This window comes from Artemia franciscana, chromosome 12, assembly GCF_032884065.1.
Source record: "Artemia franciscana chromosome 12, ASM3288406v1, whole genome shotgun sequence".
NCBI classification, from domain to species: Eukaryota; Metazoa; Arthropoda; class Branchiopoda; order Anostraca; family Artemiidae; genus Artemia; species Artemia franciscana.
The window spans coordinates 9,328,651-9,353,027 of record NC_088874.1 but is presented as its reverse complement, the minus strand read 5'-3'; the positions used below and the strand labels follow the sequence as shown (position 1 = coordinate 9,353,027).

Sequence of the window (24,377 nt, the reverse complement as noted above, 5' to 3'; positions counted from 1 at the left end):
AAAGGTAATTTTAATTTTACTTATGCAATGCATTGGCATTTTCGTTAAATTAGGGTCTTGAATTTTCCAGCATCACTTACAGGATCTTTCTGAAAGCATTTCCTCAACTTGCAAGTTCTGTTTACTTTGTTAGATTGCACAGAAAATTTGCGTCGTAGTAGCCAAAAAATAAACCTTTTTTCTATTAGGGTCTTACTACATTTTACTCGCATAGCGTAGTATTTTTAACAAAGATTGTCTTTTCAATAGAATATCTTCTACCTTAAGCTTTTGAAAAAACCTTTTTAAAATATAACTGCTTTCATTTTGTTTTGTTTTGTAGCAGCCCAATATTTGAAAAAAACCCATTTCTTTACATTTTATAGTGAAGGTTTTTTTTTTATTTATATATTTTTCCCAGTGCTACTGAATATATATGTGCTTGATGAAATTTTTTCAACTGGGAACAAACAGCTCTAATACTCTTTTTAAGTATAAAAAATGATAAGTGGGTGACCGGCCCCCCCCCCCAACACTTTCTTTTTCTGAAGGTGTTTAATCAAAGTCGTGAAAATGGCCATTTAGTTTAAAATCGTTCAGAAGAAAAAAAATATCTACAGGGTTGACATAATCCCCAAGACCAGGGATGCAAGTTACGCAAGGTGCAATTGCATGTAAGATTCAAAAACGAAAACTTGAAGGCTTTGCATGGAGGACAATACTTAAATAACTCCCTCCCCCATCCACTCTCATACAGATTTATCTAAGCTCTTTTCCCACAAAATAACCTAAAGTATTTTAAAATATTTTTCATTCAATTCGGGTTTGACCCGCCTTTCTTGTAGGATTCGTCTTTCTTAAAGGAGTTTGATACAAGTCAAACTTTAATGCATAGAGCGAGAAATGAGTAAGGGACAGCCAGCATCCCTCACACATGGGAAATTTTTGTTCTATTCGAGTTTTAAAGTTGCTTTTAAATTTATGTTTAAAAATTGATCTTTTTTGAATTTAATCTATGATCAGTTTTCAAAGCAAGATGGGAAATCTCCTCTTCCCATATAAAATTTCGACTGTCAAATTCTCTTGGAAACTTACCTTCTCCCAGGAAAATTTACCCTGTGGATTTTACCCCCATCCTCGAGGAAATACCGCCCTTTCCAACTTATAGTTTACCTTTGTATGTGTCTTATCATGGTTGAAGCATTAGCTAATGCCTAGTAGAGAATGATCAACGGCGAGTAGCGAACAAAATGTTAAAAAATACGCTGTTGAAAATGTTTAGTGAGAAAAAATCTCAATTGTAGCAATTCAGGAACGGTAATTTTTATTTCAATTAACCTTAATTTTAAAATTCAATCTTGCACCATACAGGTATATTGAGAAGGAAACTGAAAACAAATGAAAATAACGTCAGGTTAAAACGTACTTCAGAAGGCATGGAGGGGAAGGGGGGGTCAGCACTTAATGTATTTGTTTCCGCCTGTTCTTAGGTTGACCTTATTATTTCTACTCCTGTGGGGTTTTGTTTAGTTACTGATAGTGTATTGTGTTAGTTGTATCCGAGGAAATTATTTGACTTCATTTCTGCTCATTTTTGGTTTAATTTAGCTCTTCAATTTTCTTCAAAAAGGTTATTTTGTAGGAAATTTTATTAGATTAATTCTGTTCGTGTTTTTTGATCAACTGTTACTAAAATCCATTTTCGCAGTTTTTTAAGATTTGGCCAAATTTCTCTTATTTACGGTACCACGAATATTTTAATTACATAGGCTAGAGTTTAACCTGGAAAAAAAGGTGAGTAAAAGTTAAATATACCAGAAAAATATGTTAAAGTAACTAGTGCTATGTACAAGATTAATACTGTTGCGGTCAAAGTAGGAAAGGAGGCTAACAGCTGGTTTTGCATTAAATCAGGAGTTAAGCAGGATTTTGTTGTATCCTCCTTTATGTCGATTATTTTTATGAACTTTGTGGTAAGAAGCCCAGGAAAGGCAATGGGAGACCAGAGAATCAAATGGGGAGGGAAAATTCTCCTGGACTTAGATAATACTGATGATTTAAGCATATTAAATGAAAGTGCTTTAAGAGTTCAGAGTACTAGAATAGGTTTGAAAATTAATGTTAAGAAGACTAAGTCACTAAGGTTAGGAATAAGTGATGACGAAAAGCTGACGTCGGGTAACGAAAAGATTGATCAGGTGGGCAGCTTCAATTACCTTCGTAGTATAGTATTATTAGTAAAGACGGCGGGAGTGGTGAAGATGTTAAAAGCAGAATCGCCAAGTCTCAGGGTGTTTTTCACAGTTAAAAAAAAGTTTGGAGGAATAAGAAGATAAGTCTGCAAATCAAGATTATAATATTGAATGCAGTGATGATAATGGTCAAATATGGCTCTGAAGCATGGGTGCTCCGGAAAGCGAATGAAAACTTACTTGATGTTTTCCAGAGAAATTACCTACGGATTATTCTGGGTATCTGTCTGACTAACCGTATTTCAAACAGTAGGTTGTACGAAAAATGTGGTTCAATTATACTTTTTAGGGCTATCATGAAAGAAAATAACTTCAAAGACCACACTGCCTTTCCATGACTAAAGTGTAACAGTTCAAAACAGGGATGAAACATTTTAATCAGCAGTAACACTAAAACACATCAATAAAAACAAACGAAATCTCATCTCACCTAAGAGCTATGACCTCTACCCACCTGATACGTCAGATAAATCTAATGAACCACAACCGAAAAGGTTAAGGAGATTTGCATCCACTGTAGCATTGAAAATTGTTTTGTAGAAAATGTTTTTTAGCGTTAGATTCATATTTTTAAAACACAAATTATGAGGGAGATATATGGATGACATAATTTTAGTATGCAATTATGGGGAGGAGGAATTAAAAGGTTTTTTTTAGAACATCTTAATTTTTAAGGAGGTGATTTAAAATTTACAATTAAATTAGAAGAGGATATAAAACTTCCATTTCTGGATGTTCTTCTTTAAAAAATGAAAATAGTCGGGATTTTAAAATTTACCGAAAACCTACGAACAATAATAGGTTTTTGTCGTTCTTCTCCTGTCATGGTCGCCAAGCACAAATTGGTTTAATCATCTCCTTAAATGACTGCATTTTTAGAAAATGTTCTCCAAAATTCATTGAGGAGGAATTATTGTTATTAAAAGAAATGTTTGTAAGTAACCCATTATCCAGGCTAGTTAATTGACCAGACCTTTTCAAAAAGAAGGAAAAAATTTGTAGAATTTTCTAACGATATTCTGGAATAACAGAAAAGAAAGATGTTTTTTGTTTTTTACTATATGTTCCAGGTTTGAGTGAAACTTAAAAGAATTTTACAAAGTAATGGTTTAAAGGTAGCTTTAAGAGTTAGTAATACTTTGGCTAGCCAATATGTCTTATTTGAGTCATAAAAAGAAAAAATTACAGAATAAAAAAGTGGGGACCAAAAGTGCTTCAATTTATTATTTCTACCCATTTCTGTTCGTGATTTCAGCTGAGTTTATCATTCGTTTTTTCTGCACTTGGGATTGCGGTAGGGAATTGGTATCAGATGTACCTCTTAGAATTTAACTTTGAAAACTAAAAAAGTCCTCTCATTGCTAAAGAGATTAGAGTTTATCCTTTGCTCCTTTCTAAGTGATTATGTAACAAGGCTGTCGGAGTTGAAACAACTCTTAATAGCCTGGGGACAAGGATGTTAAATTATACTCGGGGAGAGGACGGTATCAGGCTTTTTATGGAGGCAATCGCTGGATAAACATTAGAAAAGCCTCAATTTATTAGAAATTAAAAGCTGTATTTTCCTTTAAGATTCAGAAGTGATTTTAGGGCATTTAGTCCCCCCCCCCTTTCCATCAAACTAATCTGGTCGAAATTGTGAGAAAGCCATTTTGATTAAAATAGTCGCACGAACATGTAAAATGCTTCCATGATTAACCGTTCCCCACCCAAAGCTCAGGGCAAGGGTTGCGATTATGTCCCAAGGGTATATATGGTTTTCACGGACTGAGTGGCCGTATAAACTACGAATGGGGCTCATTTGATGCGAAATTTGGAGTTCTAGTGTCTTTTTTCAGATTAAAAAGCGATTGAATGGTAAAATATCCCACTCCCCACGCCAATCATTTCCCAAAATATATCCAACCGAAATTTGTAGGTAACCCTCTTGTTCTGTATTGCTGAAGTCCAATGATTATGTCTTTGGGGATCATCAGTCTCCACAGATTTCAAGGCTACGGCTCAAAGTCTGGCAATCCGTCCTCCATTGTTTACATATGATATATGTTGCTTGACCTTTACTTTCACAAAAGACAACCGGCAATCAGGTGAACTTTTCAGAGAATGTGCAGGGGTGTGCTACACAAAATCAAAGTACAAGCAGCTGAGGATACGTTTAGGAGAAAGCTGAAATAAATCAAGACATACAATGCGCATATAGATTTCCGACAGAGGAGTATCAGCAATATTTTCTGAACGGCATAGCTTATTATTATAAAACATTTTGGGTATCATGACGGGGACGTTCAACTAACCAATAAACAACATATACCTTCTACTACTTCTATTAATTTTACTGCTACGCCTTTTACTACTAATGCTACTAATACAATATCATTACTGCTATTGCTATTATATTAGTACTATTAAGGCCAAGTGTATAAAGGTGAAAATTTGAAGAAATTCAGACAATTTTTCGATTTCAGGAAGAATATGAGTATGTAGGTTATCAAATGGATACATCGGCTATGTCATATGCATTGCTTATGTAATGCATTTTCTTTTTCGATAAACTAGGGCCTTTAATTTTCATCCATCACTTATAGGAACTTTCTTTAAGTATATCCTCAACTGGCAGGCTCTGTTTGCCTTGTTGTATTGGATGGAAGATTTCCATCTGAAAAGCCAAAAAATACACCTTTTTTCGTCTATTGGAGCCTGGACTATTTTTACTCGTATCCTGTAGTGTTTTTTAGATAAACATTATCTTTCCAATAGAATATCTTCTACCTTTAGCCTTCCCAAGACTCATTAAAAGAAAACTGTTTTCGTTTTTTTTTTTTTTATAGCAGCCCAGTTTTTAAAAAAGCCTATTTTGTTATATTTTTTAGTGAAGTTCTTTTTGGTTTATGCATTTTTCCCAGTGCTATTGAATATATAATTGCCAGAAGATTTCTTTCAGTCAGAAAGAACAGCTCTAATACTCTTTTTAAGTTTCAAAAGTGATAAGTTGGCGACCGACCACCCTACACTTTCTTTTCCTTAAGGTATTTAATCACAGTTTTGAAAATTGCCCTTTGGTTAAAAATCGTTAAAACGTAAAGAAAAAAAAAAGCGTACAGGGTTAATATACCCCCCAATACCAGGAATGTAAGTTACGCAAGGTTTCAATTACATATATGATTCAGTCAAAAAAACTTTGATTTGTTTAATGTTTGGTCATATTTGTTTAATATTTGTAAAATTTCTCTACGTAAAGTTTTTGCATCTAAAAATAACCCTACTCTTCTCATTAAATTCTATCTAAAAAACTCCATCTTGCTGACTAGATTCCCCCTGAAATCTTTCTTTCGGAAAAATCCGCCTGAAAGAGTATCCGTAGCATGTTTCCATTTGAAAAAGACTTAAATTTTTGATTGTTCCCCAAATCTTCTAGGAAATCTTGCCTGCGTAAAATCTTTTTTCTAGTAATCTTCTACCAAAAAGTGGCTTCCATGGAAAATTTCCCCTTTGAAAATTTTTCTCGTGGAAAATATCTCCCAAAGAAGAAACAACACAGACAATCGAAATCGCACCAAAAATCTTCTACGGAAAAGATTGCAGGAATATTTTGATGTGCAAAATCTGTCAAAGAGAAAGTAAGACAAATAAAAAGCATTTCATGGAGAAATTCTAGCAAATTCCTCCACTGTAAAATTTATTCTTAAAAGTCCATCCCAAAAAATTTGTTCTCACAGAAAATTTTCCCCATGGAAAATTCTCCAGCAGACGATTTCCCCTCTCTTCCCCCCAGAAAAACTTCGTATATGCCTCACATTTAAAAGTACTATAAAAGAGCTTTTCAATTATGTTATCTTATAATTTTGATCGGATGACTTTGGGAAAAAAGGGCGTGAGTGGAGAGTTAATTGCTCTCCAGTCTTTTTTGGTTACTGAGAAGATGCACAACAATTTTTAATTCTGTATCATCCCAAAAAAACGGACAACAAAAAATATCTTTGATTTTTCTCCTGGAAAAAAGTACATGATTACAAATTTTTTCCAGATGGGAGCTTGTCACTCCCTGCTTAAAAAAAAAATATCAAGGCAGAAGTTAGACATCACTCAGATCCACGATTATGTATGCAGCCAAATCTGTATCATCCTTGGCAGAATTAGCTACTAAAAAAATGCATCATTTACTGTAACTTTACTATAACAAAATATCAACCGTTCCTTAAACTGCAAATCTGAATAAAGACTTCCTCTTAGTTCATTTGTAATATTAACCACGTACAGAAATCCTATTAGAACTTTTGATAGAAGGTAGTATAGCCATTTCTTAACTTGAAATTTTGACAAACCTTTTTCAACAGCCCAGGTAAATTCGAGCTATAGTGTAAGTTTATCTATTTTTAAATCCTCTTTGCTCAATGTTTTTTTTTTTGCTGTGGCTTACATTTAGTTGATGCAAAATTTGTAAGCCCAATAGTAGGGGTATTAGGTTGTATTGCCTTAAGATATTTTGCTTTTAAAAATAACTGTCGGTTTTTGTTTTTAGTTATAGTCATATTTGAAAAATATATAAATTTTGTCTTTACTAGCTAAAAGAAATAAATGCCTTCAATAAGAAAATAAAAAAAAAACTACTGTATCTTGCAAATCTTGAACATGATTTGAAACAATGGGTGCAAACACGATTGAAAAACAATCGAATGGTGGCAAGAGGTTGAAATAATTCTATGTAAAATATTACAGCAGAACTGACAACAAATTTAAACAGTTTTCACGTGTTATTCCAGGAACCTTTTAGGATTCTCATTGTACAACAAAGGAAACTGTTAGGCAAAAGGGAGCTTAGTTTCTTTGTATTCCTGATTTAAGGGAATTGACAACAGGAATGCCTTCCGCGTTTGAGGAAAGGATTCAGGACGAACTCACTAAAGGAAGCAAAATGATAGAGGTCGACTAACCCTATGGTAGCTTCGTTTTTTTTAAAGAAAACCGAACGTTATCCATTCTGAGGAATGTGAGCAAGCATTTAACCGAATAATAGTTTGGAATTTGGTGTTAAATTAAATAAGACGTTGCCTTAGAGTTTGAAAAATATATAGCTCTTTCATTTATCTTTATTTATACTTTAATGAAGAAAACGTTGACTGGTTCCTTTTATGGACCACTATTTTTATTGTTATATATATATATTAGTATAATTCCCATATATATATATATATATATATATATATATATATATATATATATATATATATATATATATATATATATATATATATATATACATATATATATATATATATATATATATATATATATATATATATATATATATATATATATATATATATATATATATATATAAATTTATATATATATATATATATATATATATATATATATATATATATATATATATATATATATATATATATATATATATATATATATATATATATATATATATATATATATATATATATATATATATATATATATATATATATATATATATATATATTTTCGGCCAATTTCTCCTTTTCATGACTCGATTCCGAAACTAAGTGCATCTGGCCTTCTTCTGGAGGCGGTTCAGTCCTGGGGAGATGTAGAACACCCCTCCAACGATGAAGAAACCAGCTTAGATCATAACAGAGTTCCAATGATTGCTGTTGATGTTGTTTCCACTAGTACCAGTAAGCAATCTGATCCCATTGACGGCTTCAGGCTTTGAGAGGCCTGTTCACCTTTCCTCCTTAATATTCCCAGAGAATTTCACCTTCGTGCCCTGCCCTTAAACATAGCTTTAATAGTAGTTACAGCAGCAGTATTGTTAACAGTGATAGAACTAGCACTAGTGGCAGCAATAGTATCAAAATATTATCTAATGAATAATTTGACATACCTCCCATAAACCAATGAAACTTTGAACTTAATACAGTTAGCCTATGCTATGACAAAGCCAATGTATCCATTTGATAACCTACATATTCATATTCTTCCTAAAATCGAAAAATTGTCTGAATTTTTTCAAATTTTCACCTTTATACACCTAGCCTTAATAGTAATAATATATTAGTAATATCAGTAATGATATTGTATTAGTAGCATTAGTAGTAAAAGGTGTAGCATCAAAATTCATAGAAGTAGTAGAAGGTATATGTTGTTTATTGGTTAGTTGAACGTCCCCGACATGATACCCAAAAAGTTTTATTATAATAAGCTATGCTGTTCAGAGAATATTGCTGATACTCCTGTGTCGGAAATCTATATGCGCATTGTATGTCTTGATTTATTTCAGCTTTCTCCTAAACGTATCCTCAGATGCTTGTGCCTTGATTTTGTGTAGCGCATCCCTGCACATTCTCTGAAAAGTTCACCTGATTGCCGGTTGTCTTTTGAGAAATTAAAGGTCAAGCATTCCAACCTTTCTCAACAACATATATTATATGTAAACAATAGAGGACAGATTGCCAAACTTTAAGCCTTAGCCCTGAAAGCTGTGGAGACGGGTGATATCCCCAAAGACATAATCATTGGATTTTTCAGCAATACAGAACAAGAGGGTTACCTAATAATTTTGGTTGGATGCATTTTGGGAAATGATTGGCGTGGGGAGTGGGATCTTTTAATGTTCAATCGGTTTTTAATCGGAAAAAAGACGCTATAACTCCAAATTTCTTATCAAATGAGCCCCATTCGTAGTTTATACGACAACTCAGTCCTTGAAAACCATATATACCCTTGGGATATAATTGCAACCCTTGCCCTGAGCTCTGAGTGGGGGAAGGTCAATCCTGGAGGTATTTTTACATGTTCTTGCGACTATTTTAATCAAAATGGTTTTCTCACAATTTTGACCAGATTAATTTGATGGAAAGGGGGGGGACTAAATGCCCTAAAATCACTTCTGAATCTTAAAGGAAAATAGAATTTTCAATTTCTAATAAATTGAGGCTTTTTGAAAATTTATCCAGCCATATCCTCAATAAAAATCCTGATACCACCCTCCCCCCAAATATAACTTAAAATCCTTGTCCCCAGGCTTTTAAGAGTTGTTTCAACTCCGACAGCCTTATTATATAATCACTTAGAAAGGAGCAAAGGATAAGCTCTAATTTCGTTAGCAATGGGAGAACTTCTAAGGTTTAAGAGGTATATTTGAATCCATTTCCGTATTGTCCTATTTTTGGTTTCAATGTGTACCTTACTATTGAAGTTGTCAGCCCAACTTTCAAACTTGTATATCTCTTGAAGAACTTTTTTTACCAAAAAACAAATGACACGTAGTTTGATCAGCTCATCAAGAGCTATCGACTGCCGTCGAACAAAACAATCTATCTGTCTTAGTTCAAAAGGTGACTTTCTTGCCATAGGCCAAGTTTCTAACGTACCCACTTAGAAAGAAGCAAAGGATAAAGTCAAATTTATTTAGCAATGAGAGAACTTTTTAAATTTTGAGAGTTAAATTTTAAGAGGTATATCTGATACTAATTCACTACCGCAATCCCAGGTGCAATAAAACGAATGATAAACTCAGCTGAAATCACGAACAGAAATGGGTAGAAATAATAGATGGAAGTACTTTCGGTCCGCACTTTTCTTATTCTGTAATTTTTTCTCTTTATTGATTCAAATAAGATATATTGGCTAGCCAAAGTATTACTACCTCTTAAAGCTGCCTTTAAACCATCATTTTCTAGAATTCTTTTAAGTTTTCCTCTCAGCCCTGGAACATATGGTAAAAAACAAAAAACATCTTTCTTTTCTGCTGTTTCCAGAATATCGTTAGAAAATTCTAAAAAAAATTTCCTTCTTTTTGAAAAAGTCTGGTCAATTAACCAGCCTGGATAATGGTTACTTACGAAAATTTCTTTTAATAACAATAATTTCTCCTCAATGAATTTGGACAACAAATTCTAAAAATGCGGTCAGTTAAGGAGATGATTAAAACATTTTTTACTTGGCGAGCATGACAGGAGAAAAATGGCAAAAATCTATTATTGTTATTAGGTTTTCTATAAATTTAAAAATCCAGACTATTTTCATCTTTTAAGAGAAGAACATCCAGAAATAGAAGTTTCATATCCTCTTCTAATGTTATTGTAAATTTTAAATCACCTCCCAAAAAGTTAAGATGTTCTAAAATACCTTTTAATTCCTCCTCCCCATAATTCCATACTGAAATTACGTCAACCATATGTCTTCCTCAAAATTTGTGTATTGGACGCAAGACTCCTTGACCTTTTCGGTTCTGGTTCATTAGATTTATCTGACATATCAGGTGAGCAGACGTCATAGCTCTTAGGTGAGATGAGATTTCGTTCTTTTTTACTGATGTGTTTTAGTGTTACTGCTGATGATGAACACTGTATAAGTGTTCAAAATATCCATTTAAAAATTTATATCTGTTCACTGTCGATTAAAAGGCTTCATCCCTATTTTCAACTGTTATACTTTAGTCATGGGAGGGCAGTATGGTCTTTGAAGTAATTTTCTTTTATTATAGCCCTAAAAGGTAGCATTGAACCACATTTTTTGTACAACCTACTGTTTGAAATACGGTTAGTCAGACAGATACCCAGAATAATCTGTAGGTAATTTTTCTGGAAAACATCTAGTAAGTTTTCATCCGCTTTCCGGAGTCCATAATCTAAGTCCAGGAGAATTTTCCTCCCCATTTGATTCTCTGGTTCTCCCTTTGCCTTTCCTGGGCTCCTTAAGACAAGGTACATCAAAATAATCTACGTAAAGGAGGATACAACATAACCGTGCTTAAATCCTGATTTAATGCAAAACCAGCTGTTAGCCTTATTTCCTACTTTAATTGCACCAGTATTATTCTCGTACATAGCACTAGTCACTTAAATATATTGGTGTGGTATATTTACCTTTTATTTACCTTTTTTGTCAGTTTAAACTCTAGCCTATGTAATTAAAATATTCATGGTACTGTAAGTAAATAAGGAGAAATTTGGCCAAATCTTAAAAAACTGCCAAAAGAAATTTTGCCAAATCTTAAAAAACTGCGAAAATGGATTTTAGTAACAGTTGATGTTTGATTTTTTTCCTTATATGCTTATAAAAAACCCCCCAAGGGGTTTTTTATCACGAATAGAATTAATCTAAATTTTTTTCCTTCAAAATAACCTTTTTGAAGAAAATTAAAGAGCTTAATTAAACCAAAAAATGAGCAGAAATGAAGTCAAAAATTTCCACGGATAAAACCACCATAAACACTATCAGTAACTAAATGAAACCTCACACGAGTAGAAATAATAAGGTCAACCTAAGAACGAGCGGAAAATAAGATAAGAAATGCTGACCCCCCCCACTCCCCTCCATGCCTTCTGAAGTAATTTTTAACCTGACATTATTTTCATTTGGTTTCGGTTTCCTTCTCAATATATCTGTATGGTGCAAGATTGAATTTAAAAATTAAGGATAATTGAAATAAAAATTACCGTTCCTGAATCAGCTACAATTGATATTTTTCTCACTAAACATTTTCAGCAGCGCATTTTAAAACATTTTGTTCGCTACTCGCCGTGGATCATTCTCTACTAGGTGTTAGCTAATGCTTCAACCATGGTAAGACACATACAAAGGTAAACTATAAGTTGGAAAGGGCGGTATTTTCTCAAAAATGGGGGTAAAATCCACAGGGTAAATTTTCCTGGGAGAAGGTAAGTTTCCAAGAGAATTTGACAGTTGAAATTTTATATGGAAGGAGAAGATTCCCCATCTTGCTTTGAAAACTGATCATAGTTTAATTTGAAAAAAGATCAATTTTTTAAACATAAATTTAAGAGCAACTTTAAAGCAAAACTTTAAGAACAAAAATTTCCCCTGTGTGAGGGATGCTAGCTGTCCCTTACTCATTCCTCACTCTATGCATTAAAGTTTGACTTGTGTCAAACTCCTTTAAGAAAGACGAATGCTTCAAGAAAGGCGGGTCAAACCCGAATTGAATGAAAAATATTTAAAAAGACTTTAGGTTATTTTGTGGGAAAAGGGTTTAGATTAAATCTGTATGTGAGTGGATGGGGGGGGGGGGCTATTTTAAGTATTGTCCTCCATGCAAAGTCTTCAAGTTTTTTTTTTAAATCTTACATGTAATTAGCACTTTGCGTAACTTGCATCCCTGGTCCTGGGGAGTATATTAATCCTGTAGAAATTTTGGTTTTACTTCTGAACGATTTTAAACTAAATGGCCATTTTCACAGCTTCGATTTAACACCTTAAGAAAAAGAAAGTGTCAGGGGGCCGGTTACTCAATTACAATTTTTGATACTTAAAAAGAGCATTTGAGCTATTTGTTTCCAGTTATCTTCTTTGTTTTCGGTAAATATCTTCTGGCACATATATATTCAGTAGCACTGGAAAAAAAATATATATATTAAAAAAAACTTCCCTATAAAATATAAAGAAATGGGCTTTTTCAAATATTGGGCTGCTACAAAACAAAATAAAATGAAAGCAGTTATTTTTTCAATAGGTCTTTCAAAAGCTTAAGGTAGAAGATATTCTATTGAAAAGACAATCTTTATCTAAAAATACTACGTTATGCGAGTAAAAGTAGTAAGGCTCTAATAGATGAAAAAAGGTGAGTTTTTTGGCTACTGCGACGCACATTTTCTGTGCAATCTAACAAAGCAAACAGAACTTGCAAGTTGAGGAAATACTTGCAGAAAGTTCCTGTAAGTGATGCTGGAAAATTCAAGATTCTAATTTATCGAAAAAGCCAATGCATTGCATAAGCAAAATTAAAACGACCTTTTGTTTCCCTTGAATTTGTCCTTATTTGAAGTGCCATCTTTATTAAATCTTAAATAAAATAACAACTACTTATTAAGAAAGAAAGGAACATAAAATAATAAAGAAGTCAGCGTGGTCTATTGTCGGATGTTGTATAATACAGGGCTTGTTCAGGTAGTCTGGCCTTAAATTCTTTGCTTATTCTTGAATTTTTTTTCTATCATTTATAAAACAAGCTGGCCTAATCCCCTTAAAGATAGATCAGCCAGTATGATTTTTGTTGCAAGGATTGTTGAGATAGGCTAGCCTTTGCCAGCTTAGGCTTAGGTTACATATGAAGTTTCAGGATCTGTATTAAATCTTAAATAAAATAACAACTACTTATTAAGAAAGAAAGGAACATAAAATAATAAAGAAGTCAGTGTGGTCTATTGACTCTATTGTTAGATGTTGTAGCCTATGTTCAGGTAGTCTGGCCTTAAATTCTTTGCCGATTTTTGATTGTTTTTCTTATCATTTATAAAACAAGCTGGCCTAATCTCCTCAATTATTGAAATGTTAAATTGTAAAATAGTTGTTAATTTAATATCAATGCTATATGAAATATTTAAGAGAAATGGAAACTTACAAAAAAGTAGCTTACTGACTCCAATTAGAATTTACTGAGAGGAGAGGAATATTATTTTTTAGCAGAAAGGCTACTTAACTTAGCCTAGAGAAATATTCCACAAAGGAGGAAGGGGTTTCTGGGTAAATTCATAGCAAACAGTTAGGCCTAGGCTAAGTAAAGAAATCAAATTTTTTTTCATAATATGTAGGCAAATTGTAGTTTCCTCTATGACTTATTCCCTTATTTGCAAATATATGGGCCAAATTAGATTTCCCTTGCATTTTCCTTGGATATGGGTTTTATGGTTATGGACCCTTGTTTCAACTTAACATCCACAAATTGTTACAACAATAATGAAACTATGAAACAGGAAAGTGTACCGGAAATATGTAATCTATACTGTTTATTTTTAAATGGGGGAAGAGGGAGAGTAAAGTATAGTAGTAGCACCCTCAAAGTAGGCTATATGAACTAAAATTTTTCATTAATGTAAAGTAATATTTTTTAAACATGTTTCCTTTTCAATAGCCTCAGTTGTAGGCTGACAGGCTACCAGCATAGTGTTAGACACATCTCTGTTTAAAAATGAAACAAATTAATTGGGTACATAATCAAGGCTATTGAGAATGAAACCATTTACAGTTATGAAAACCACTTAAGAAATCCTGAAATACTTACTTATATCTTTTCTAAAAGTACTTTACAATACTTTACAACCCCCTAATTATATAGTAGCCTACAAATTCTTCAGTTCCCTTCTTTTTTTCTGTTTTTTGATTAGACTGCCTTTTTGTTTACTGATTTAACACCATAAAAGCAACATTTGCAAAATAAAGGTAAGACAAATAGATAGGGAACTTTTTAAGGCCCTGGGGTGCCAAAGACACCCCAGGGCTGGGGGGGTCTCTTTATCCCAAACCTTTTTAACCCCTATTTTAAGGTGCTTTCTGACTGTAGGAGTAATATCAGCATTCCTGAGGGGTGGCTTTGGCCCACAAAATAGTTTTTTAAAAAACTGCATTAGACATTTTATTCTTCAAATATATAAAAGACTAAGCTACTGATTTGGCACTTTCAAGAGATCAAAGCTCTGATCATGGGTGTATAACAATGTCTGGTTAAATATTCAAGAAACTCACTAGCTATGGTACTGGTACAGTATTGGAAAGTCTTCCAAAATCAACTTCAAGAATGAAAAGAACTCAACTTCAACAACCATGATAATCCCTCAGAAATCTGGGAATTCAAACACTAGTGATCTAGATAATGAACAAGTGTTAGACACTGCAGGTGGATTTAGGGGCTTTAGAAGGTCAAGGTGTCTGTACCAGATCTCATCCACTTCCTCTGGCCACTTCTACTTCTTCACTCCAGCCATAGCCATAGCTTTCATCTTTAGCCTTTTTTTCTTGGGATCAACCTGAGGAACTTCTCCTGGGAACCTCTCTTCTTCATATTCAAACTGAACAAAATTACCCAGTTTTAGATGATTGTAGATCTCAATTCCAGGCAGTCTCTTGCTCTCCTTCATCTTCAGACAAGCTTTCTGGTTCTGGTTCCCTGTTTCTTTTGTGAGCAATCTTCTTTCCTTTTTAGACTACAGCTTTCTCTCTTTTCAGTCTGACTTGATCAGGGTGAATTCCTTCTTCAAGCATCCTTGTCTTGGCTTTTTCTGTTTCTGAAGCTTCAAGACAGAAGTCTGTGGCATAGTAACTTTTTCCAGTAGGAACATCAAGGCATTTCTTTTTTGCTGTCCTCTTGGGTTTGTTGGTTCTGAACATGTCAAGAACTGTCTTATTGAGGACATCTACTGAACCTTCTGTTGATGATGCCAAAGGCAAACAACTGAGAACCTTTGTTCTGCCCATAGGTATTATTCCACTTTTCGTAAAGTCAGAGATCAGGTCTTGTGCTCCATTTGCATCCATCAGTGAATCTGTCAGCTCCTTTTAAAGCCTAGGAAAATGCTCTTTTGGCCACAAAACTTCTTTTTGACCTTCACTATGTGTCTTGGATCTTGTCAGGATCTGCCTCCACTTTACTTTCATTAGCCAAAAGAAGGCCACATCAAGCAGCTGAGTAAGGTGAGTAGAGTTTGGGATCAATGCTACAAAGCTAATGTTTTCTTGTTCACACTGTCTGATAATGTCCACATCAAAATGCAAGGACAAATTGTTGCTGATTACCACCTTTTTCCCAGGGAGCTTCTTCAACGAGGGCAAATGACTGAGTGTGAACCAGTCATGAAAGGAAACAGCCTTAAACCAGCCAGGCTTGGATTTGTTGAATATACAACCTATAGGCCCTCCTTGGACCCAAGTATTCCACAATTTCTCACTTTTGTACACCACATAAGGAGGCAGCACTTCCACTGCTGTGTTACCAGCAAACATTACAGAAATAGATTTTTTTGAGTTCAATATTCTCTCAGGGTACTTACTTCCACATTTTGTCACTACTTTTTTATTCCCTGGGTCATCTGTAAGGTTAGTTTCATTGTAGTTCTACACATTCTCAGGCGGTACTCCACCAACTTCCTGCTTCAAATGATTGAAGTATTTGTTGTTCCTTGAAAGAAACAGCTGGAACCAGTCATCCCCAGGAAGATTGTTTGAGAATTTCACAACAGTTTGCCCATGACTGTTGAGATAAGACTGATTAGATTTTTTTTTTTTTTTTTTAGATTAATTTATTTCAAAAAACATGTATACAAAACATTTTGCTGCACCTGCTAAGAAAGCCCCGAGGGGCTTGTTGGCAGCAGGTGGCAGTCATCTCTACTCTACATATTACTACATACAAAGATTCTACTTATGACTCTCATGCATTATTACTTTACTTTTGCATCATTACCATACTATTCTTTTCCACTTGGCGAAGTGTATTCTTTCCACTTCGTTTTTCACTTGGCGAAGCACACCCAGAGATCTGGACAACTTTGAAGCTATAATATTTGAATGTGTTTTCCATGATAGCCTTGAAGGAAGCCAAATGACTTGAATTTCTTATTTCAATTGGAATAATATCCCATACAGAGGGGGCAAAGTTTCTAATCACGAAAGAAGCTCTAGCCATATTTCTAAATGGGTGTACCAGATTTGATGCCCCTCATGTATTGTGGCTATGAAGATCACAATTAATGGAGAAAAAATTTTCGAAAGAAGAGGGAAGTATATTATTAATAAATTTATATGTGAAAATACTAACTTGGTAGTCTCTTGTTTTTGAAATATCAAAAAGTTGATTCTTAGTATAAAGTTCATTAATATTATGAGTAAATAAAGTTTTAGGTGATAAAAGTTTAATGGCTTTATTTTGGATTTTTTGGATTTTTTTATAACATGATACAAAATTACTAGCCCATAAAGAGCAACCATAGCAAATATATGGGTAAAAATAGCAAAATAAAGTAACCGAAGAATTTTATAGGATACTAGGTTTTTAACTTGGCGAAGCACACCCAGAGATCTGGACAACTTTGAAGCTATAATATTTGAATGTGTTTTCTATGATAGATTTTCATCAATCATAAAACCTAAATACTTTGTTACCTTTACTCTTTTTATTTGATTTCCGTTTATTATTAATTCTAAATTAGTTTCAATACTAGATTCCAAGAAAATAGAATGTAGTTTGTTTTATTATAATTTAATGTCAAAAGATTGAAATCTGCCCACTCAATAAACTTGGTCATTGCCTTTATCATTTTATCAAAAATTAGATCAACTGATGGAGCAGCTACAAGTAAAAGAGTATCGTCTGCAAATAGGATTATACCAGCCTCTGACAAATAATACTTAATCCGATCTATAAATATTAAAAATAAAAGAGGACCTAGTATAGAGCCCTGGGGTACTCCGCAAGTTGTCATACTAGCTTCAGAAGTAAAACACCCATTCACCACAACCTGCTTTCGGTCACTTAAATAAGATTCAAACCAAGACAAACTCTTTCCAGTAACACCGATTTTTTCCAGTTCAAGTAATAACTGTTTATGGTCAATCGTGTCAAAAGCCTTTTTCAAATCCAGGAATAAAGCAGCTGGAATCAGACCCGCTTCAAACGACGTATTTACCCAGTCAACAAGTTTAATGGTTGCCATTTCTGTGGACATTTTTTTTCTAAAACCAAATTGAGTATTTATAAGAATTGTATTATATTCAATGTAATCAGTTAGCCTGGATCCTATAACCTTTTCATATATTTTTGAAAAAAAAGGGAGGATAGAAATGGGTCTTTTGTTTGAAGGGTCGTCTCTCTTACCTCCTTTGTGCAATGGTATTATTTTAGCCACCTTCAAAACTTCTGGGAAAATTCCTTTTTCCATAGACTTATTAATCAGATTACATACAACTGGTGTTATAATTGATTTAACTGATTTAGCAATCTCAAGAGAAATCCCGTCTACGCCACTTGTGTTTGCAACAAAAATTGCATAAATATTGCAACAAAAATATCGTACGCCACCGACGGGTTATTTTAGCCACCTTCAAAACTTCCGGGAAAATTCCTTTTTCCATAGACTTATTAATCAAATTACATACAACTGGTGTTATAACTGATTTAACTGATTTAGCAATCTTAAGAGAAATCCCGTCTACGCCACTTGAGTTTGATTGGATTCTACTGATAATTGTACTCACTTCACTTATGCTACAAGCATTAAAAACCAGCTGATTTTCTACTGGAATTTCTGACTGAACTATTTTGGGAGGCCGCTTAGTTCTTTTCCGAGCATCGTCACAAAGTTTCGCTCCCTCACTAGAAAAATAATCACATAAATAATTCGCAACATCATTTGGGGTAGTCAAATTCCCCCTCTCTGTTTGTAATTTATTAATAACTTCTATTTTACCCTTTTGACCCAGGAGTGAATTTACTGTTTTCCATGTTTTTTTTCATATCACATTTATGCTTCATAAATTCATTTTGTAAATACATTTTTTCAGCTTTCCGTTTTAATCTGTTTAAAGTATTCCGGTAATTTTTAAACTGCTGAAAATTAATAACAGATGGTTCACCTAGGTATATTTTATATAACTCATTTTTCCGACTTATAGAATTTAGAATGCCCTGTGTAATCCATGGTTTCTTTGGGAATTTCGTACTACCTCTTTTAAGTCTTCTTAGAGGACATGTATCATTCAATATCTTTGTAAATATTGCAACAAAAATATCGTACGCAACCGACGGGTTATTTTAGCCACCTTCAAAACTTCTGGGAAAATTCCTTTTTCCATAGACTTATTAATCAAATTACATACAACTGGAATTTAGAATGCCCTGTGTAATCCATGGTTTCTTTGGGAATTTCGTACTACCTCTTTTAAGTCTTCTTAGAGGACATGTATCATTCAATATCTTTGTAAATATTGCAACAAAAATATCGTACGCAACCAATGGGTTATCTTCTTCAAAAACTGGAGTAAAATCTGCATCATCCATTTCTCTCTCAAATTTTTTTAAATTATCTTTTCTTAAATCACGAAAATATGTTTTATTTATTTGACCACTCTTATTTATAATCCTGTAAGATTTTTTATTTTACTAAGAAGAAAAAGATGGTCGGATCCATCCGTGAGTAGAACATCGGCATACGAACTTTCAAGCAGTTTTCCATCCACAAATATATTATCGATAAGAGTCGCAGACTTATCAGTTACTCGTGTAGGAATAGTTACCAGGGGGTACTGGAATGATGAAATCATAGAGTTAAGAAAATCTAGGCGGCTTGTACTTTTAAGGAGGTCAATATTGAAATCCCCCATTACTACTTTATATTTATGATCATCACTAAATTTCTCCATTAAATGCTCCATTTCCTCAATAAAAACTTCCTCATTAAATGACGGTGTCTTATAAACTAAACCAACAACTACATTTTTATCAGATTTATCTTCTATTTCAATAAAAAGAGTCTCAAGTCTTCCTTCAAGCCAAAAGTGAGAGATCCTCCCTTACCCAATACAAAACTCCTTCCTTTTGTCAACAAAGCCAGATCGCCTCGCTCCATAACCTGTCGTTCTTTTCTTTCACTAACATATCCTGGAAACTGGAAATCCCACACTGAAAAATTATCCCTATTCGATACAAACGTCTCACTTAGTCCTATTACTAACGGTGTTTCTTGCATATCACTTAGTATGTTACACAGTGTAGGGTACGCAGTCCTAAGGCCTTGGCAAATCCAAAATGCAAAAATAGTATCTTCTTTGACCGACCATTTCTTCAGCGACTGACTATCCAAAAAATTACTAGCTTTCATTGCTTGAGTATTATTTCCTTCACTTAAACTATCATTTGCAATAGGGGTGGATAATAATTGGTCAACAGACAGCCGATTACTTTCTAAGTCTAAAAGCCTGTCGGACATACTATTCATGATAATACTCTAGTATGCTCAATAGTGCGAACTCTTTGATATCTTAATGATGAAACAAACAAAAAAGTTTTCGACATAAGATTAGCGAAACAAAGCAGCCAACCCCAAATAAACGAAAGAATTGAGGATGGATTCAACATGTCAGTACTGGTCACTGATCAGGTCATTCAGTGACCTAATTTTCAAGATGGCTGAACTGTTTTCCGGTTTGGCTAGCACACGGCCACCATCAGTCCAAACATTCCGAGCTCCACATTTGTCAAGTGCCAGATTCAGCAGTTGCTTACGTTTTGGCGTTAAATACTCGGATATAAATACTTTCGATCAGGCGAGCTTCTTTTTGTTCATGAACACGCGCTTTGCACACTCAGATGAATGAAAAGTGACGAGAATGGGTGGAATAACATTTTCCGCTGATCTAACTCGAGTACGTAAGCGCTCAGTTGACTTGATGTCACTAGCAAGCACACGGATCTCCATCTTAGCATTGAATAGCTCTAGAATGCTATTGGGCAGCGTTTGTCCACCCATCTGAGACATTCCATGGATTAGAAGAACGTTCGATCTTCTTTCCTGTTCCAAATCGTCATTGCGGTATTCTAGAATTTCGATGCGATTTTCTAGCGCCGTTATTTGAGCTTGAAACCCCTTGAGCATCTTTTCAATATTTTCAAGTTTTGAACTGTAATCGAGACTTATTGCACCATAGCTCTCGGTAAAAATAGTGTTAATTGCTTGTTCACTGATCACGCCTTTGTCGCCTGAACATTTCTCAATCACCTGTTTGTGAATATCCTGACGAAGATTTTCTTTCAATTTGGCAATTTCACTCTTCGCGTTTACTAGGGTAGACGAGAGTTAAGATACACTGCTTGTCGAAGTAGCTCCAGCAATTCCCATTATTTCTTGATACACATCCGGAAATGTGGCTAGTTCAGTAAAAGCACCTTGAACTCCTTTTGACTTTTTCTTTGAAGCTTCGGGGAAATTTTCTTCGAACGGCAAAATGAATCCCTCACTCAGTGATGCTTTTTCGTGTGATCTGTAGCAAAATACTTGATAAGATTTTCCCTTCTTCGATGCAGTTATACCAACTATTCGAACAGGCCACAAAGGGTAGCCGTAGAATTTGCCAAACGCAACGTCATTAACACTGTAAGACATCGCAAACTTGATAATGTCTAATTTCCTGAGCTTCCAACAAAATGGTAAGTGCGGGATCCGGTACACCTGTCCCCAGCAGTTTAAGTACAAAAGTACGGCCGGTACAACTACGGCTCTTCTGTACCGCTCCCGCTCTCTTCTGCAGTTGGAGAGCTCGACAAATTAATTTTTTTTGCCAAAATAGGTTGATGTGGCAACACTGCTGGCTGATTAGATTGCGTTGCCTGATTTTGATAAATTCTAAATGTCCAAACTTTTAATTAACAGATATTTGTTAAGGAAAAAATAATTTCAAATTACTTGTAAAGAATAAGAGTCCGTAAATTTCCACTTGATTAAGCACAATTTATTTTGTTTTCCTGTTCAGCCACTAAATTCAGTGCTAAAATCAATGCTTAATTTTGAATTTCACTAAAGCAATTTCACTAAATTGTCGATAAATATCGGATAGTCTTAATTAAATTCGCACTGCTTTATTCCGACCTATATTATATAGGTCACTGATCATGAAAATATCTATAAGAAAATCCACAGCTCCCAAGGGAATTTTCACTCAGTAGCAAAATAATCCGCTTAATCAAATTATAATCCTTTGGTCACTGAATTAATTTATCAAAATATTAGCTGTAGGTTAGGTAGAGACTATAATCCTTTTGGAATAAGTTATATCCAAAAAAGGTCCTCACACCACGAACTCTGAATCAAGACTCTACCAACTTCTTCATTTTAAATCTGTCCAATGGGAAACCAAACTTGGAGAGTTTAATTGCAGCATGTGCTATCAACACCTCTTCCTCCTCACTCAGCACTGTGATACCCCCAGGGCTAAGAGGGTGAGAATTGGTGAGTTTGTTTTTCAAAGTGCTTGTGGGTATTTGGAATGTCTCCTCTGCCTCTCTTTGTGTCATTCAACCACTTCTAATACCTGATAGAGCATCTTGCAATTTTTGGTCACTGTAGTCCCTGTATGTTTGGGCCCCAGGTTCTCTTACATATGATCTTGGCATCTTGACATTTGTTTGAATCTGAAAAAAAAAATAAATAAAGTTAGTGTCGACTGATCATGAACAACAGTAGTTGAATTGCCTTCTTCTTTACTAAAATGTGTGGGTCAATTTCACCCCATATTTTTTTTTGGTCCGGTTTCTGGGAAATTTGATGTGGAACTGCTCCTTGGTGACATTGGAGAGAATGTGGCATGGCATTGTAGTCACTGTTGATTTCTCTGTGTACCTGTAAAAAAAGCAAATTTAAAGCTTTTATCCAGTGCTTGTCACCAGCCAAATTTTTAGAAAGTTTAAAATCTACAGGAATGTCCTCTGTGCATATATTTATTTTTCAGAGGTGTACTTCATGATCTGCTACTCAGTGCTTAAACCCATTCTTTTCCATGATAGTATTTGTTCAATCTGTGAAAAAAGGAAGGCATAATCTATTACCTGTGATAAACGGCAATCCTTATTAAAACTCTTAATCCAGGCTTGGGCCAAAGTCACACACGTGGGCAAAGTGACCCCATTTTATGGGAATGGTGAAAGGGCAATTCTTTCACCATTACTTTGAGTAGGTCTTCATATTTTAGTTTTTTGTGTTTGTTTCGAAGTTTTTTTTTTTAATATTATCTTTGGTTTTGTCAGTAGTTTTATTTTAATATTGGGCACTGAGGGTGGTCAAGTGGAGGTTTTGACTGAAATATTTACATTGTTATCTATATTTTTCACTGGCTTGTATTATTGTTGTTTCTCACTTCTTTACTATATTTTCCATTGTATCACTACTTTATTCCACCCCTGCCTAATTTGTAAATATATGGCCCACATTAAGCATTTTTAGGTCATTTTCTTTTTTTATATTTTATCAATGCTTCTTTGCTGATAAATCTATTTTTAGGAAAGAGTGACAGAAAAAGAAAAATACATAGGCAATATAAACTTGGGAATGAATTTGTCTATCTAAGGGAGGGGTAGAGGGTAAATTGAAGCCATTTTGGGAATGGTTTAAGTATGTCAGTTTTGAAAAAAGCTGTTTTCAGAATTTTATAGTTTTTCCTTTGAACAGGCCTAATTATACGCTAATGCCCTTTAAAAGTAAGGAAACTATTTTAAAATACTATCATTCATAAAAGTGTACTACCTTTTTTTTAATACCACTTTTCCCTTTGATGTTCAGATATATACCCCAAATATATATTCTCATTGAATTTTTATCATAAAACTTTTCTTTCTGCTGCTTGGTTACTGTTAATTTAATAAGAAGAAAGATATAAGCTTGAGAAAAGTCATTTGTAACGTTCTATCTTGGGTATTGGCTTGGATAACTTTCTGCATTTTGGTAATTATACTAACAAAAGTAGCAGCAAATTAGAGCCTTTATTTTTGTATATTTAACTCTATTTTTGCTTGGCCAGGTCTAATCTCAGATAGATATCTTGATTTTAAAAATATTTTTCAATGTATTGACAACAGGCTTCTAATCTCAAACATAAATAGTTGAGACTGGTTGATATGTAAGACTAGACAAGTTGGGAATAACCAACTACAATCTTGAAAACTAAAATCATATACATACTGCACAGATTTTAACAAATTCAATGATGAAGCAGTCTACTTCTTAGATTGTATGTTAGAAAGTTTACAAGAATTTAACCGTTGAACTATCCAACTAATCTTTTGTTTAGGATTGAACAGTATTTTCCAAGATTAGACTAAAGCTTTAAATGTACATCTTAGAATAAGAATTTTTTAGGGGCTATTATATTCTAGTTAATCACATTCTCATGAACAAAATTCAGAAAAATTATTAAACTATCTAGTACAACAGTTCAAAATAGGGATGATTACTGTTATACTTTTGTCATGGAAAGGCAGTGTGGTCTTTGAAGTTAACTATCTAGTTCTTGGTGTTATAAGAAATTTTACACTCAGATTGGTAGAAATAAGGATAGATGGTATCCTAGACTAGGTAAATTAGATAAAGAAAAAGAAACAGTAATGGCTACAGACTACTGCAATTTTATAGGTATTACAACTATAGTTATAACCAATACAGTATTTAGTTGTACATGGCTCATACCTTTGCATAGTGTTCATATTACGGTAAAGCAGCAAATCCAATAGATTTTGTTGTTGTAAACCAAAGACTGTTAGGATCAATACAAGATACAAGGGCATATAGGAGTACTGTTATTGATGTTAAAAGTTAAGATCACTGTCTAGTAGGGTTTATGGCTAATTCACTGCTGAAATTAAAAAAAAATAAC

General features: G+C 33.9%; 2 protein-coding genes across 7 annotated transcripts in view; one reads left to right on the top strand and one right to left on the bottom strand.

Annotated features, from left to right (window-relative positions):
• LOC136033648 (anoctamin-1-like) overlaps window positions 1–183 on the bottom strand; it is a 69,173-nt gene extending 68,990 nt beyond the window's left edge. For 3 of the 4 annotated variants that reach the window (XR_010618985.1, XM_065714466.1, XM_065714468.1), the window contains exon 1: window positions 21–159. Coding sequence is in view for 3 of the 4 variants with exons in the window: in XM_065714466.1 (XP_065570538.1) it covers window positions 21–39 (19 nt within the window). In the remaining variant the exon portion in view is untranslated. Of the gene's footprint in view, window positions 1–20 lie in introns of all 4 variants that reach the window. The other variant, XM_065714467.1, reaches the window with a different exon arrangement.
• Window positions 184–13,183: 13,000 nt separating this feature from the next.
• LOC136033649 (uncharacterized) overlaps window positions 13,184–24,377 on the top strand; it is a 77,402-nt gene continuing 66,208 nt past the window's right edge. For all 3 annotated transcript variants that reach the window (XR_010618986.1, XM_065714470.1, XM_065714469.1), the window contains exon 1: window positions 13,184–13,429. The gene's annotated coding sequence lies outside the window, so the exon portion shown is untranslated. The remainder of the gene's footprint in view (window positions 13,430–24,377) is intronic.